At 40.6% G+C, this 15,191-nt stretch overlaps 1 protein-coding gene across 3 annotated transcripts in view; it reads left to right on the forward strand.

The window, feature by feature from the left end:
* ABCC1 (ATP binding cassette subfamily C member 1 (ABCC1 blood group)) overlaps positions 1 to 15,191 on the forward strand; it is a 55,764-nt gene that overhangs the window by 26,355 nt on the left and 14,218 nt on the right. The window contains exons 12-20 of one of the 3 annotated variants that reach the window (XM_084295791.1): positions 688 to 891; positions 3,414 to 3,560; positions 3,931 to 4,018; positions 5,492 to 5,561; positions 6,471 to 6,597; positions 7,620 to 7,796; positions 8,903 to 9,070; positions 9,456 to 9,633; positions 14,081 to 14,125. In XM_084295791.1, coding sequence (XP_084151917.1) covers positions 688 to 891; positions 3,414 to 3,560; positions 3,931 to 4,018; positions 5,492 to 5,561; positions 6,471 to 6,597; positions 7,620 to 7,796; positions 8,903 to 9,070; positions 9,456 to 9,633; positions 14,081 to 14,125 — 1,204 coding nt within the window. The remainder of the gene's footprint in view (positions 1 to 687; positions 892 to 3,413; positions 3,561 to 3,930; positions 4,019 to 5,491; positions 5,562 to 6,470; positions 6,598 to 7,619; positions 7,797 to 8,902; positions 9,071 to 9,455; positions 9,634 to 14,080; positions 14,126 to 15,191) is intronic. The other 2 variants (XM_084295792.1, XM_084295793.1) reach the window with 2 other exon arrangements.

The following is a 15,191-nucleotide window of genomic DNA, read 5'->3' on the forward strand; positions in this document are numbered from 1 at the left end:
ATGTTCATCAGAATGTACCACAGCATTTGTTTCCTACATGAGGTGGAGCAGGAATAGGTAGTCTGTCACGGCCACGCTGCCCCTGGTAACAGCTGTCTGAGATTGCTGTCCTGGTGCAGTCTGCTAACTCTGCTGGGTGCTGAGTCAGAACATCGTTTCAGCTTTGCTCAGCCCTCATTAAAATACTTTCTTCAAAGGTTTCCCTCTTCCTAATGGTCTGTATTCCTTCTGCTGAATAGAAAGCTTTTTGCCTTGGTACACCATCAGGAAGTGATTGATAGCATTGAAAATGAAGCAAAACCAGGTTTTGTGTAAGGTCAGATGTAAGCTGCGTATCACCAAAGCTTGGTTAGAGTGGCATATTTTTAACTGTGTGTTGTACTTAGAGGAACCTGAGCCCTGAGGTTCTCTGGTGCAGAATTAATCACACTTATCACAGTACCACAATTGTTTTGATCTTGGTTCAGGTTTTTAGTTGTATGAAGCATTCTTTTAATTGGTTTAAAATGTTGTGTTAATTCTGTGTATTTGTTTGTTCAGACAGTGTTTCAGATTTCCTGCTTGGGAATCTAGTAAGCTTTTGATGCTTATGAGGTAAATTTTGCCGTTGCAAAATAAAAGCTGAGAACTCTGTGGATCTGCCAAGTATTGTGCTCTGCTAATTATTTATTGCAATGTTGTTTTTAGAAGGCGCAGATGAAGAGCAAAGACAACAGAATTAAGCTGATGAATGAAATTCTCAACGGGATTAAAGTTCTGAAACTTTATGCTTGGGAATTAGCCTTCAGAGAGAAGGTATTAGAGATCAGGCAGAAAGAGCTCAAAGTCCTAAAAAAATCTGCTTACCTTGCTGCGATGGCTACCTTCACTTGGGTTTGTGCTCCTTTTTTGGTAAGTGAAACAAATCTGCAGGTCTGTTCTCCTGTTTGGGATCATGCTTGCCAAAGCAGTACTTGATAACTTGTTCTTGTTTTGTTTTGTAATGAATGGAAAAGTAGGAAAACTTCCACAGCACTCTATGAAAAGGCTCTTCTGTTTTCTTTGGATATTAGTGAGATCCATGTTGAATGTATCTTAAGAGTTAATGACTGAATTATTTAAAAATAAAAACTATTTTTTCCCTGCTCCTTCTATTTTCTCTGGTATTCTCGAGGGACCTAAGATTAAAAGCACTGTCAGATGAAGAAGAAATTACTGAAGTGCGCATTGCCATACTGGTGGTAGTTGTGCTCAACAACAAAGAAAAAGTTCCCTTGTTTCAGTATGTTTCTGAAAGCAGCAGATCCTTGGATAAGAGTTCTAGATCTAATGGAACATTGCATGCCAAATGTGCCTCTGGCCTGGGTTCTCCCCACATCTATTTAAGAACAATATGGAGAAGTAAAGCCATTGCATAGCCTGCGATTGCTTTAAATTCCTATTTAAAAAAATATTCTTGATATGTGAAACATCTCCACTGTGTTTGTGGCTAGCTTACATTCAAACTAATAAAAGAGAGAGAAGGGTGAGATCACATCAAAGTTGCTTCAGACCCTATTAGAACAATGGGCCAGGGCTCTTGTACGCAGAAGCAAATAGAGGCCATGACTACATTAGGATAAAATATGTGCTGTTCCAGTTGAAGGTGTTTAAGTGTACTTTCCAGTCTCAGATTCCTTCCCTGCAAATATTATGTAGTGTTTACATTATGTTCTGGGCATGATGAAAGGCAGAAGAAGCAGTGCCCTGGATAGGAAATATCAGCAGCATTCTTAAGCGAATGCTTTTCTAAAAGAAGTCTGAGATGGTTTTAATATAAATACATTATTAAATGAAGTTTCTAAATAAAACCATGCATGTGGACTCCTTAATGCTGTTATTCAGAGTCTGAGATGAGTTCCCCTAATGAGTAGCTCTGTTTCAGTGCACATTGTGTATGTTGCGAAGGTCCTGAACCTTAGAGGGTTTGCCACTGGGATAGAATCAGTACAGCCCAAAGTATAAGACTGCTGTTTAACACGCAGTTTTCCAGATTTTTATTCTTCAGTAAATATTCCTCTAAGCTTCTGATTAAAGAATTATGCAGGTGTCTATTAGAAAGCACTTTTGATGTGCATAATACTTTTTTCTACTCCTTCTCCTGTTTCAATGGCAGAACGCATTGTTTAGTAGTGGTGTCAGGGAGCTATTCGCTGTGCAGTACCTCCGGTGCTGCTGTCTGTGCTGATAAGGGTGTATTTCAGACTAATTGTTGATAACACAAGAGTGCAGGCATGCTGCTTCTGAAGTTATTCTTTGGAGCCTGTCTTGTTTTCGATCTCTCTGGGAGGGCTTTCTCCCTGGGATATGTGTGTCCGAACTGAGGATTGTACAAACAAGCTACTGTACCAGACACAGCTGAGTCAGCCGCCGTAAGAACAATACATGGCTTCACAGCAGTTAGATTTTAAACATAAATACAAATGTCTTAAGTGGATGCTGTGCTTAGAGGAGACTCCTCTGGAGGCATTTGAACTAATGGCCTCAAGTCTTGATGGAGAGGGTCACCAGTAGTTAGACAACCATTTTTTTCTTGCCTTGTTTTCTTCTTCTGTCAATGTGTGTGAAAGAGTTATTATCTACTGAAGCATGAGTGTTCTTACCATGGAAGAAACGGCTGTGAAGGGAATTGATCTGCAAGTGAAAATTCTGTGAGACAGGGAGTTGTTGTGTTGTTTTTATTTGGCTTAACTTAGTTTACTTTAGTTTTATTGCAACTTAATCAACATACTTTTAAAGAATGTAAATAACTGTATAAAATTATTTTTATACCTTATGATTGATGATAGCAGGGGTTCAATGTCATTTTTTTGTTCAGCAGGGATCTTAAACTTTTCTGTTGTGAAATGTCTGGGTACTGTAAGGCTTACCCTTTATAATGCAGTAATATTTAAAGTTTCTTAGAATATCCAGGATAAAGAGGGCTGTACTTTGCAATCTAGGGTTGTGGTAGTCCCTACAAAATACAAAAATGAGCTAGCACTGGGTTATTTTTCAGTATACAGGTGTGATCGGTCCTAGTGTCTGGTACAAAGGGGAGTGACTTCTTTCTGAATGAAATGAAACAAAGGCTAGCAATAGTTCCTTTCCTTCCCTTCTGCAGGGTGACCACAAGCACTAGGTCATTTGTGGCTTCACCTTTGCTGTGTGAAGAAAGTGAATGCTTGGCACCTTCTCAGAAGTTTTCCAAGAGGCACCGTCAACTTCTTTTACAACAATACATTGAAATCAAATGTTTGTTTAGCAAAAAGCGTTACCAGGAACAAGAAATTTATCAAAGCATTGCTCTTTCCTTGATTTGCAGATCTCTGATTCTGGTTGTCACTGTATGTTTCTTGAGTTAGTGGCTTAAAAAAAAGTAACCCTTGCTGTAACCATTACACTTTGTGTTTCAGGTTGCCTTGTCCACGTTTGCTGTGTATGTCAAAATAGACAAGAACAACGTCTTGGATGCTCAGAAGGCATTTGTATCCCTAGCTTTATTCAACATCCTCAGGTTTCCACTGAACATGCTTCCTATGGTTATCAGCAGCATAGTAGAAGTAAGATTTCAGTTATTAACAAGTTTTTCTGTGCAGAAATAGTCATTGGATGGAAAGATTACGTTTCTGTGCTTAGAGAAAGTCCTCTGGTGAAATTCAGTAACCACAGTAAAGGAGCTTTGCATTTCTTGTGTAGTGAATGCTATAAAAGCAAAATCCTCAATCTGAGGTACAGTAGTAGCGAGTGTTCCTGATATCAGTCATATTTCTTGTGGTCTGGGAAATGCAAGCTTACTGCCTGACCAAGAAAAAATACAGTGGTTTTAAGGAGGGATGTGTAAAAATGATGAAATGTATACATGGTGTAAAACACCACTCTTAACTATAATGAACAGAATATAAGAGAGTTTTGCATCTCTTTTCCATGTAGGCCAGTGTGTCCTTGAAGCGCCTTAGGGTGTTTCTGTCACATGAAGAGTTAGATCCAGACAGCATAATCAGGCGTCCCACCGCAGACGGTGAGTTTCAGTACTGTTGGAAAAATTTGTGCAGATTTTGGGTGGCTCTGCAGTATTTCTTCTGCTTTTCTGTAACAAATGTACTGTATCTTGCTGGATTTCACTGATTTCAGCCAGAAAGCAAAACGGGAGGGGGGGGCTATAAAATTGAATAAATGACTTGTTGGACAGTTTCAAATATACCCATTTGAAAGTTAAGAGGATGAGAATTAACACTGTCCCCAAACCCACCATTCTTGAGATAAAGCAATTGTATGCCACTTCAGCACCTTTGAAAGAGAAAGGATAAGTTCCAGTTCTGGCAAATGCCTCCACTTTATTTTGTGCAGAGAGCATTACTCCGAGCTGTACTACATCTAGTACTGCTGCTGTGGTTATGTAGGGCTGTTGGACAGAGATGAGTGTAAAGGCAGGCCTACTGAAAAGCCAACACTCTTTTGTCTTGCAAGACAAACCTTGATTTAACGATGTCAGTCACTTCTAAACGTTTTTTTTTCCTTCCTTATTACAAAGATAGTGAAATCCCCAGTCCTTCCTCTCGTGGTTAGCTGGCCTATGACTTCAGACGCTTGGTTTTCCTGTAAGCAGTCATCTGATGTATTTTTTTCTCATCTTCCTTCTGGGAATATCTCCTCCCCTTTCTCAGGTGATAACCAGTACTATACCTCACTCACAAATCTTTAGATAGGGTTTAATGGATTTTTAAAATAAATTCTATCCATGATGGGTTGTATTTGTATTGACTCAAACTTATGTCTATCATAAGTATTTCTTGCCTTCTGGACCCTCTGGACTTGCTCTAAGTGGGGAAAAAAAAAATTGCCCAGAGAGGTAGTGGATGAACACTCCCTGGAAGTGTTCAAGGCCAGGCTGGATGGGACTTTGAACAACCTGATCTAGCAGAATGTATCCCTGTCCCTTGGCAGGGTGGCTGGAACTAGATGATCTTAAAAAGTCTATTCGAACCTAAATTGTTCTAACTCCCTCAACACTGGTTTTGGTCAAAGTTATTTTATTTGGTAGTTTGACTTCTTTTCCCCTATATCGTGGTAATTCTGCTTTCTGCGTAGAAGCATCAGTTGAGCTGATCTTTCCCTTGAAGCACAAGTCAGGTTGAGGCTGCTTTGTTTTCTTGAACTGACTTTGAAGTACTGCAGCAGAGTTGCTAGGTAAAGGAGATGGCTGAATTAATCAGGATCTTACAGCTGGCATTCATGTACTTCCTGGTTACTAAAGATGTGTAACTTCAGACTCTCTGCTGAGGTTAGACTTACCATTCTTAGCATGCTTACTTTTCTGCTTTGACTGATAGAACACAAGCTTCTGGTAAGCAGCAGGTTATTTTTCTGCTACAAAGGTAGCTTTATACCTCTGCTTCTGTGTACTTAGATTTACTTCTGTGGCATGATTCAGAGTGTACAGTTTAGTTGCTTGCTTTGACACTTGTGTAAGTACACTTTTTCTGTTCATCAGCAGAAGGAAGTATTATTGTAAAGAATGCAACATTTAGCTGGTCCAGAAATGATCCTCCTTCACTGAATAGGTAAGAATTGGTACTCTTTGTTTTACTCTGTATTTGTGCTGAATCATAGGCTATCTGTATTTAAATTAGAAAGTCTATATGCAGAAGAGTTTTTTTCCTTAAAGGAACAGGAAAACAAATAACATCTATATTTAATGTTATATATGTGTGTTTTTATATATATATATAATATACTGTATTTTAAGCAGGGACTTCATGAACTAGAGGAGTTGGCAATGTTGAGTTTGAAATGCAAAGGGAGGTAGCAAGAGGTATAATGGGAGGAGAGAAAGCTTTAGAGATTTCAAGCTCTTGCTAGAGGCTGCAGATGGGATGAGCTCCATCTAGAGGATGCAATTAGATTGTCCCCTCTTAATTATCCCTAGTCCCTTACATCTGCACTATGTCCTCAGAGCCTACCTTTAAAAATCCTGTCCTCTCTGAACTGTAGCAATCCTTGATTCCTTTGCTGGAGAAAACCAGTGAAGAACATTGTACGTAGTGTGACTACCAAAGTAACAGGAGTGATAGAGCTACCAGCCCTGTCTTCCCAGTGTTCCACCCACTTCCTTCATTTTGGCTGATCTTGGGTTTTAAATTGCATGTCCTTTCAGGCAAGGGTGCTATTTGGGGAACATCCATTTGTATTTACATTTCTGCTTACGGAAAATTTAAGAAAAATATTTGAAGTGACTATTTTTTTTTCTTGTTGACTATCACATATCAAGATGCTATGTCCTAAGTATAAGAAGAGCTATGTGCGTTCTGAAAGAAAGGTTTGCATTTTCAAGTAGTTTAAGTTCATGTGCTGTGTCAGCATTTGCAGTGGGTGTTTGCATTGCATCTGGCTTTATATGGGCTGTTCAATGATTGTTTAACTACTGGGGTGTGCCAGCAAGCAAGGCTGAATTATGTACACTTTAATTTCAGCATCAACTTCACTGTTCCTGAAGGCTCCCTGATAGCTGTTGTTGGCCAAGTTGGCTGTGGAAAGTCTTCATTGCTGTCTGCATTACTGGGGGAGATGGACAAAAAGGAAGGCCATGTGGTTGTTAAGGTGTGATGTCTGAATAATTCTGCTACTTGTGGGTATTGCCAAAGGGATTCTAGACTTGCAAATGATGTGAAGAGGGGAAGAGAGCCTTTCAAAGGAATGCACTTATAGCCTGATTTCCTAGCCACTATGTTTATGCCTTACCCTACATTCTCTCTGTTAAGAGTTGATCCAACAGCCTCTAAATCTGGCAGTTTCAGATTTAGCCAAATATGTACAGTGATAGAAGTCTCAAAGATGATTATTCTGTTGAGTCTTGCTGGCAGCCAGGTATGGGAGGGAGACTATTACACATACTCCAGCATGAGGAGGAGCAGTATTAATTCATACCTTCTTAGACATCAGAGAGTTGTTGGATAAGGTTACAAACATGGGTAGAGATGATTTTTGAGAGCAAAACAAATAAATGTTACATTAAAAAAAAATGCACATTTGGTCATCTCCAAAATTTCTCTGGAAAAACTAAAGTGAGAAATGAATCACTGTTTATCAGTACAGACAGAAGGCCAAACCATTCTTCAAAGCAAAATACTTCGCAGCAGCTGAGTCTCTTCCTTTGAAGTGACTTTTTGTATAAGAACATCTTTCCCTGCTTTCAGTAGAAATCTCTTGGCAGGGACGCCATTGTTAATCTCTTCTGCATTCCAGATTAAATTGTTTCACAGTGAACAGAATTTATAACTGTATGAAAGAACAAAGCCATAATAATTTCTGACATTCAATAATTGTGTGAATATTGTCTAAACAAACATTTCCTCTAAGTCTGTTAGAGAATCATGTTTTATTTGAAGTCTTTTATTTTCCACCAATGCACTTTGTTACGTTCACATGTAGAGGGGATTACAAAAATATGTTGGAGGAGGCACCACCCCAAGAGCACACACTTTGCCTGTGTGGCTCCATAATGACCACAGGCAATTTGTGAATTAATGAGGACTGCCAGCCTCACAAAGCCCTGCTGTGCTTTGACTTCATGCAGGCTTTTAGTCTGAAGTACTGAATAAGGATTTTTTTTTTCCTTGCAGGGCTCAGTAGCCTATGTTCCTCAGCAAGCCTGGGTCCAAAATGCGACTCTGAAAGATAATATTATTTTTGGGAGAGAGATGAATGAGAGCCGGTACAAGCGTGTGATTGAGGCTTGTGCACTCCTGCCTGATATAGAGATTCTTCCTACAGGAGACAGAACAGAAATCGGAGAAAAGGTATTTAAGTACCTGCTCTACCACAACAGTGTTATTGCCTGTAGATAAGGCCTTGTGACTTCTGTCCTACTTTCTCTTAAAGTTGTGTTGAATTGAAAGCATACAGAATAGAAATCCTCTAGAGTAACAGGAAAACTTGAACAGTCTGTTTTTTTTGTCTTTAATACTCCAAGGGGAGGAAACTTTTTCTTAATTAGAAAAGTAAAAGCATCTTACAATGCTTGTTTTTAAAAAGCTCTGAGTTGTCATGGTCATAGAGCATAAAAATATACGTAAGCAGGAAGAGAAGAATCTTCTTAACACTTCGAGTGGGGTGGCTTTTTGTTTGTTTTTGTTTGTTTTGTGTCATCGTTTTAAATGAAGCAATACCCAAGGTGGCCCTTGGTTGCACAAATGCGCAGTGTGGGATTTAGAAACTTGCTAAATGATTCAGTGCTCTGGTGTGCAAGCAGGACCAGGTGTCCCCTAAACACGTGGCCAGCAGCCTGTATGTGTATGTAACCTGCTTGGCATTCTGCTAAGCTGATGCTCTGCAGAGGATAGGAAGGGATATGCAGGGACATGTGCTGTGCCTGCTGACTGGTTCTCCATGGGGTATAGCTGCCTACCGACAGCCCCAGGTCCAGAGTGAGGCAAGAGAGCAGCTTTTATTTTCCTTACAGGAAACTTGGGCGGTCAGCAGGCCAACCAAATTGTAGGCTGCTCTTAGAGTGTGGTGTTTTTTTTTTTTTTGTTTTGTTTTTTTTTCGTAAGATCAGAGGCAGCCCTGCAGAAATATGACCAAGAAGAAAAGTAGCCTCAGAATGTACAGAATTAGGTGTCTGGTCTGGGTTAATTCCTTGCAAGACTAGTAAACAATACTTTTTTTTTTTTTCTACACCCTCATTGACAGCAATAACTTAGAGATGTGCTCCTTTGTAAGAGGGAATTTTAACTGTGATTGTTCATGCTACATTAGTAAATAGTTTGTGATACAGATCTGTTTCAGACAGTGGTGAAATTTTTCTGATTTGCATAAATCTCCCATGACTTTTTTCTTCCACAAACTACAGTAAGGCATCTCTTTTTAGATGTAAATAAAGGATCTTATTGTCTTGTTTCCCCAGGGTGTCAATTTGTCTGGAGGACAGAAACAGAGAGTCAGTCTTGCTCGGGCAGTTTACTGTAACGCAGATGTCTATTTATTTGATGATCCTCTATCAGCTGTTGATGCGCATGTTGGGAAACATATTTTTGAAAAAGTTATTGGACCAAAAGGAATCCTGAAAAATAAAGTACGTAATAATATAACACCTAGTCTCTGGGGAATGATTTGTTTTTCTTTGCTGAATTGAAATGATTCCAACTTTGTCAAGTTCAATCTTCAGACTTCGGTATTAAAAATCAGAAAAATTAAAAGATTCTCCTGACTTTTTTTTTTAAGGACTTTTATTATGAAAACAGTGTTATTGTATAATATAATTTGGTTTCTTTAATCAAAACTGAATGAAAGATAAGTCAAAAGACAAGAGCAGTCATTTTTCTTAAAAATGCTCCAAGTGAGTCCATAGTTATTACTGTATTGTGCCCAGCATTCAAGCTGCGAGGACAGAAGTTTAACCATTTTATTTACCAGTTTGAGATACTAGAATAACTTTTTTTTTTTCTTTTACTATTTAGACACGGGTTTTGGTAACCCATGCAGTCAACTATCTGCCCCAAATGGATACAATTCTGGTAATGAGTGATGGAGAAATCTCTGAGATGGGCTCTTACCAGGAGCTGCTGAAGCAAGATGGAGCTTTTGCGGAGTTTCTTCGTACGTACGCTAATGCTGAACAAAGCATGGAGAACAGCGGTAAGCTTGCAAATAGATCCTCTTTTGGATAAGCTGATAAGTGGCATGTTAAGGGAGTCATGGTAAAGGGAAAACACTGATTGTACTGGTCATGGAAGGAAGGTTAAAGGAAGCTGCTATTTCTTGTGATAAACCTCTAGAAACCTATAGATTTAGGTGTTTTTAGAGGGCATTGAAGGTTGCGAGGTGAATGCACATTCTTTCTTAAATGTGGAGCAGTTCTGTAGTGAAATTCATGTTGTAGCAAAATTAAGTGGTTGTGAGGTCAAGTAGGAGTCAGCAGGGGTTTATACACATTTCCCTCTGATTCTTTATACAGATAATTGCTTTGGGGATGGGGAAGAGGATGAAGCAGCTCTTTTTTTTTTTTTTTTTTTTTTGCTGACACCCCTGACTCTTGCTTCTGCTTTTCAAACAGCTGTAAGGCTGTACTGGGGTAGGATTTTTTTTTTTTTCTCCTGCAGATAGATGTGGATTTTAATAGAGGAACTTTAGCTGCCTTCAGCTTGTTCTCTTCAGTGGCTTGCCTGTTGTGGTTTTCTGATATCTTCCACATGTGAATGCGGAAGTGTGAAGGGTGTTTGCAAGGGTGCTTGTATAGTGCTGGCTGGGGTGTAATTGTTGGTATGTGCTTGAGGCCAGTTTGCTAGCAAATACCTGTTGCTGGATGCTGAAGAGCAGGCTTTCCAGAAAGAGACTGAACCCACTTTTCACCTTCTCCTTCCTTTTGGAAAACCCTTGGTTCCTACCCATTCTCTAGAGGGGAAAGCAGTGGCAATTTTTAATTGTACTCCTCAAATGCTTGCCACAGGAGACAACAGAAGTAGTGCCAAATTGAGCTGCGAAGCACTGAAGAGGTGATGGATGGCTGCCTTCGGCAAGGAGCTGCTCTAGATCGTGGTGTAAAAGTGCACGGTGTGAGGGCTGTGATGGTCTGCTTTATTCTCTGAGGCTGTCCTCTTCTATCCAGGCTGGCAACAGAGACTGCACTTGGAGGCTGTGAATGAGCAGTCTCTCCTGGATGTGCAGGGCTTCCTTGCACACATGCTGCTCCCCAACAGGGGGTTTGATGTGAGGGTGGTGTTGAGCTCAAGGTCAGGATGCCCTGCTGTAGGCTAGCCTTCATCTCGGAAAGGTCACTTGGTATGTGTCAGATGTCACTTCACAAGTTGGGATGCTGGTTTGGGTGGGCATTGTCTGTGAGCAGCAATTATTGCTCTATGGCTGAGGTCTCCCACGGTGAGGAGTATTATAGGAAGAGATTTTGGAAGCAAAATCCGGCTGCTGCTGCTGCTCAGGGACTGGCTCGGCATCAGTTCGCTGGTGGTGAGCAATTGCATTGTGCATCACTTGTTTTGTCCACTTCATTTCTTTCTTACTAAATTGTTTTTATCTCAACCCCCGAGTTCTTGTAATTTTACTCTTTTTTTTTTTTTCCTTCTCTTTTTCCCAATTCTCTCTTCCATCCCACTGCAGAGGTGTGGAGTGAGCAACCTGTGGTGCTTATCTGCCTGCCGGTTAAGCCACAACCATTTCGCTCCTTTAATAGCCTTGTTCTTGTAGCCTCTTTTACTCCTCTTTCCAAGTACATGCTACTTGTTGAAGTCTTCACAGTCAATGAAGTTATTTTCCTTTCCCATTGCTTTACCAAATCTTCTCTTGGAAAGCAAGCCAGCGCTTTATCTTCTGCTACACTTGTCTGCAGTTGTCTAACACAAGGCACTTCAGTATGACCCTGGTGATTCAGAAAGAATTGTCATATCACAGCAAACTTATTTCTCAGTTTTGGTTGAGTGATCTTCTGCCAATGGTAAAAAGTGAAAAATAGGGTGTTATTTGTCTGGCTCACAGGCATAATATTTATCAGATATATAAAAGACTGCTAAATATTATTTAAAAACACAGTTTGTTGGATAAATGTAGAACAAGCTGTGATGGGAGCCAGTCAGAGCTAGCTGGAGGGGAGCTGCATGCCTGTTTTAAAGAGGGGGGGACCACAAGAACACAGGAGGCTGTCTCTGACGCTACATCTTGGCAGCCTACAAACACTGCTGGAGCTAAACAGAAAACTATGGGTTGGTGCTTTCTGGCAGGAATACATCCTGCTTTCTGCAAGGCTGGGGAAAACCTTTTGTTCTCCCAGGCCTCTGAGTTTGGGCTGTGAGCCTTCTCCCTGTTACCTCCCAGCTCTTTTCTCCTTTGGGGATTCCTGAGGATTACCTGCTTCTCTCCCATCCTCAGCTTCAGTGTTTTTTCTGTGCATGGGAGAACGCTCACTCTGGAAAGTTGCCCCCACCCGAGTCTGCAGGATGATTGGGGAGGTGAGCTGCCCCTTCTTCCCCCTTGATGCAGAAGGCAATGGCAGCAACAGGGGATGCAGCGTGGAGCACTGCTGCATTCACCTGTGAATAAAAGAAATAGATGCCTTGCTGTGTCTACAGAGTGTAATCTTCTCCAAAGCAACTGGAAGTATCTGTAAGTGTATTTGCACAAAAAAGCACGTAAATTCATCTTGCTTTTAGCAGTTGTTCCATTCTCTGGATTTAGTGTGGCTGACTTGGTGATGCCAGTGCTATTCTTGGCAGTGTGGGTTGTGTGGAGTCGTAGCCTGCCCCTGCCTGCTGTGAGCACGCCTGCCCCTTCCAGGCTGACAGCTCTTCCTGCAAAACAGGAAAAGCAAATGGGTGCTTTAGGACTACCTGTCTTATGACCATCTATCCCTCAGCTCCCATAGGAACTGAAGTACTGGATGCAGCCTTTTGTTTTAAGGAGCACAGGGATAGGGATTTTGCTGTTTTTTTCCAGATGGCTTCACCATAAACTTCAGTTTGTTCTTGCAAAGCCTGGAGTTATTTTTAACATGTTTGTGGGGAGTAAAAGTGATAAAACTTAGCAGAACCAGCCCACAAGGTTGAAATATTTGAAACTATGTATTTGAACTATGGTTGAAATATTTGAACTGTGGTTTACCTTTGGTCTTAACTACAGTGCCTGAAAGATGAAGTGTACAGCACAATTAAATCTAAATCTGCATTGCAATCTGTAGGCTGTACTTGATAGAGAGCAATGTGGGTTTAGGCTGTCTCCCCAGCATTTGGCTCTGTGACTCTCAGCTCAGTTTTTATATTAGGATTGTCAGTACAACAGGCTGACTTGGCTTCAGTGTGGAGAGAAAGGGGAGTAAAAGTACTCTGAGAACTGTTAAGGGTCTGGCCTGTAGGGCTTAGGTCTTGTATATTTCGAAAGGAACTTTTTTGATCTGTCACTTGTAGGCATTCAATTTGAAAGTCTTTTTTTTTTTTTTTTTTTCCCCTTACATTTTGTGGACTTGATTCCCCAAGTTCCAGCTGTTGCCTAGCGCAAAGTTGAAATCTGAGCAGTGGAAAACATGAATCTGATTGACAGAGCCTTGTTTGGCTTCTGTAAAATTGTCTGTTTTCCCCCTTACAGCTGCAATTGAGAAATAATGTAAAAAGTGCTAAGTTTGAAAAGAAGATAGCTTCCTTGTTCATTATTTTTGTATTATAAACGAGGTAGTAGTGTGTGTTTCATAATAAACATGGCCACTTTTGCATTATGGGCTGGGGTTTCGCATCAGCAAAGGAAAGCATTACGCCTTCATGATCAGGACTGTCTCCCAGTAAAGCCCAGCACACCTGTATTTTGGGGCTGAGCCTCTTTATAACAGCGTAAAGCTGAGTTGGGCTCAACAGCACTACAATTGGTAGTTAGGATAGCTTCTTCCAGTGCCCTGCGGTAGGGCTAGGTGCTTCTCTCCTTTTTGACTGCTTCTCTACATTTTGACTCCATGCAAGGCAAGAGTTAAATAGTGAGAAGTTCCAAATGCTGGGGAGTCGGCCCCAGTGGTCATTTGGGAAGCACCTGCCTGGCTCAGGAAATAACCTCCCTTCCTCTTAATTCATCTGCTAGCAAAATGCAGCTCTTCTCTTTCATAAGGTAAAAGCTTTGCAGTCTCCAGATGGCAGAAGAAAATGCTGATTCAAGATGAGTGCTGGTAGAAGCTTGGAAGAGGGGAGTATCCCCCTGGTCCTTACTAATCTGCCCTTGCGGGGTGGCGATTGGTAACTACACAGTAGGTGGGACTAAGGAAGTCTTTGCTGCCACAGGTCTCCTCTCACGGCAGTTCTGTACCTAAAGCAAGACAGTAGCAGAACACTTTCTAACCCCCCATTAATGTGTGTCTTGAAGGAAGTTTTGTGATCTGTCACTTGCAGCCACATAGTGAATTTTTTTCCTCAAAGTTGCCTTTTTATGGTTTAATGCAAGAGGTGGGATTAAAAGGAGATCCATTTCAGTAAATTTGATCCTGCCTTGTGCTTCTGTATGTCTTTGTGGTTTAGGCCATGCTACTTTTATGCATTTGTGCTTGTAAAGGTTGAAAACTGGTTTTGTGTGTTCTGGAAAAAGTTAATTATTATGCTTTTAGACTCAGATCCTTCATTAGAAGGAACGATTCAACCTCTGGAGACAGGTAACTACTTTTTTGCCTTGGGTTTTTACTAGTGCTTGTAGTGGAGCAATGCAAGTAGCTGAACTTTACAGAAGAGATTGAGTCATTATTAGAACTTGAGCTACATAACATAAGGCATTGGCTTGGGTTGCATGTTGCTTGTTTCTATGCTACTACAATAACTGGAGCGTCAATTTGTCGATAACTGATGCTAGCAGTGTATCTTTATGTTACTTTCACGAGCAAGCTTTGAATAACCTTTAAAGGTGCATCTCCCCCTCTGGATTTAGGAGTGTAGTGAGTGTACCCCGAGAGGGAGCACTCAGGATCGATCCCTGGAGGTTCCTTTTGTTCTTGTATGGGTATTCACACACTATCCCTGTTCCCTATGCATCTGTTACACCTTAGGTGCATGCACCAGATTTACTATGGCAATCTTTAGTACCTTTCTCTCAAAAGAGGTAAATGCAGTATAAGCGTGAAACCTTTGTAGCCTGCAAGAAGGAATCAAATGTAAGAACTGTTAAAGGAGGAAAGTTTACTTGTGGTTTTGCTTTTGTTCACGTGGGTTTAGAGCTTCAGTGACGCTGGAATCCTTGCTGTTCCCATATGAGAGCCCTTCAGAAGAAAATGTATCAAGTGCTTCAAATAACAGTCTCGTGTTTGTTTGGTCTTATTCATATAATTAAAAATAAGAACTAAGTCATTGAAGCTTTCCCTTTTTGTCATTGTTAGTGTTAGGAAGTGATGACATAACTCAAACCTAGGAATTTTGTTCGTGACAATGTATTACACTGAACTGAATTTGTAAGAGAAAGCTTAATAATTCAGGGTGACAGGTTTTGTGAAGTGTTAAGCAATTCGATGTGTGTTCTACATCTTGTTATAAATGGGGTAAAAAAACTTGTTTTTCTTCAGTGACATTCATAGAAACATCTCTGCCTAAATGAATCTGATTCCTATGGTTGCTTAAAAACAGGGGACTTCTGTACCTTGCTTCCTGCCTTGTTTTGCAGGAAGGCTCGAAGTTAATGTCACCTGCCATCTGTTCATATAGCTGCACTCCATTTGCTAGAGTGTCGTCTTA

The sequence above is a fragment of the Netta rufina genome (genome assembly GCF_964035555.1).
Source record: "Netta rufina genome assembly, chromosome: 15".
Lineage (NCBI taxonomy): Eukaryota > Metazoa > Chordata > Aves > Anseriformes > Anatidae > Netta > Netta rufina.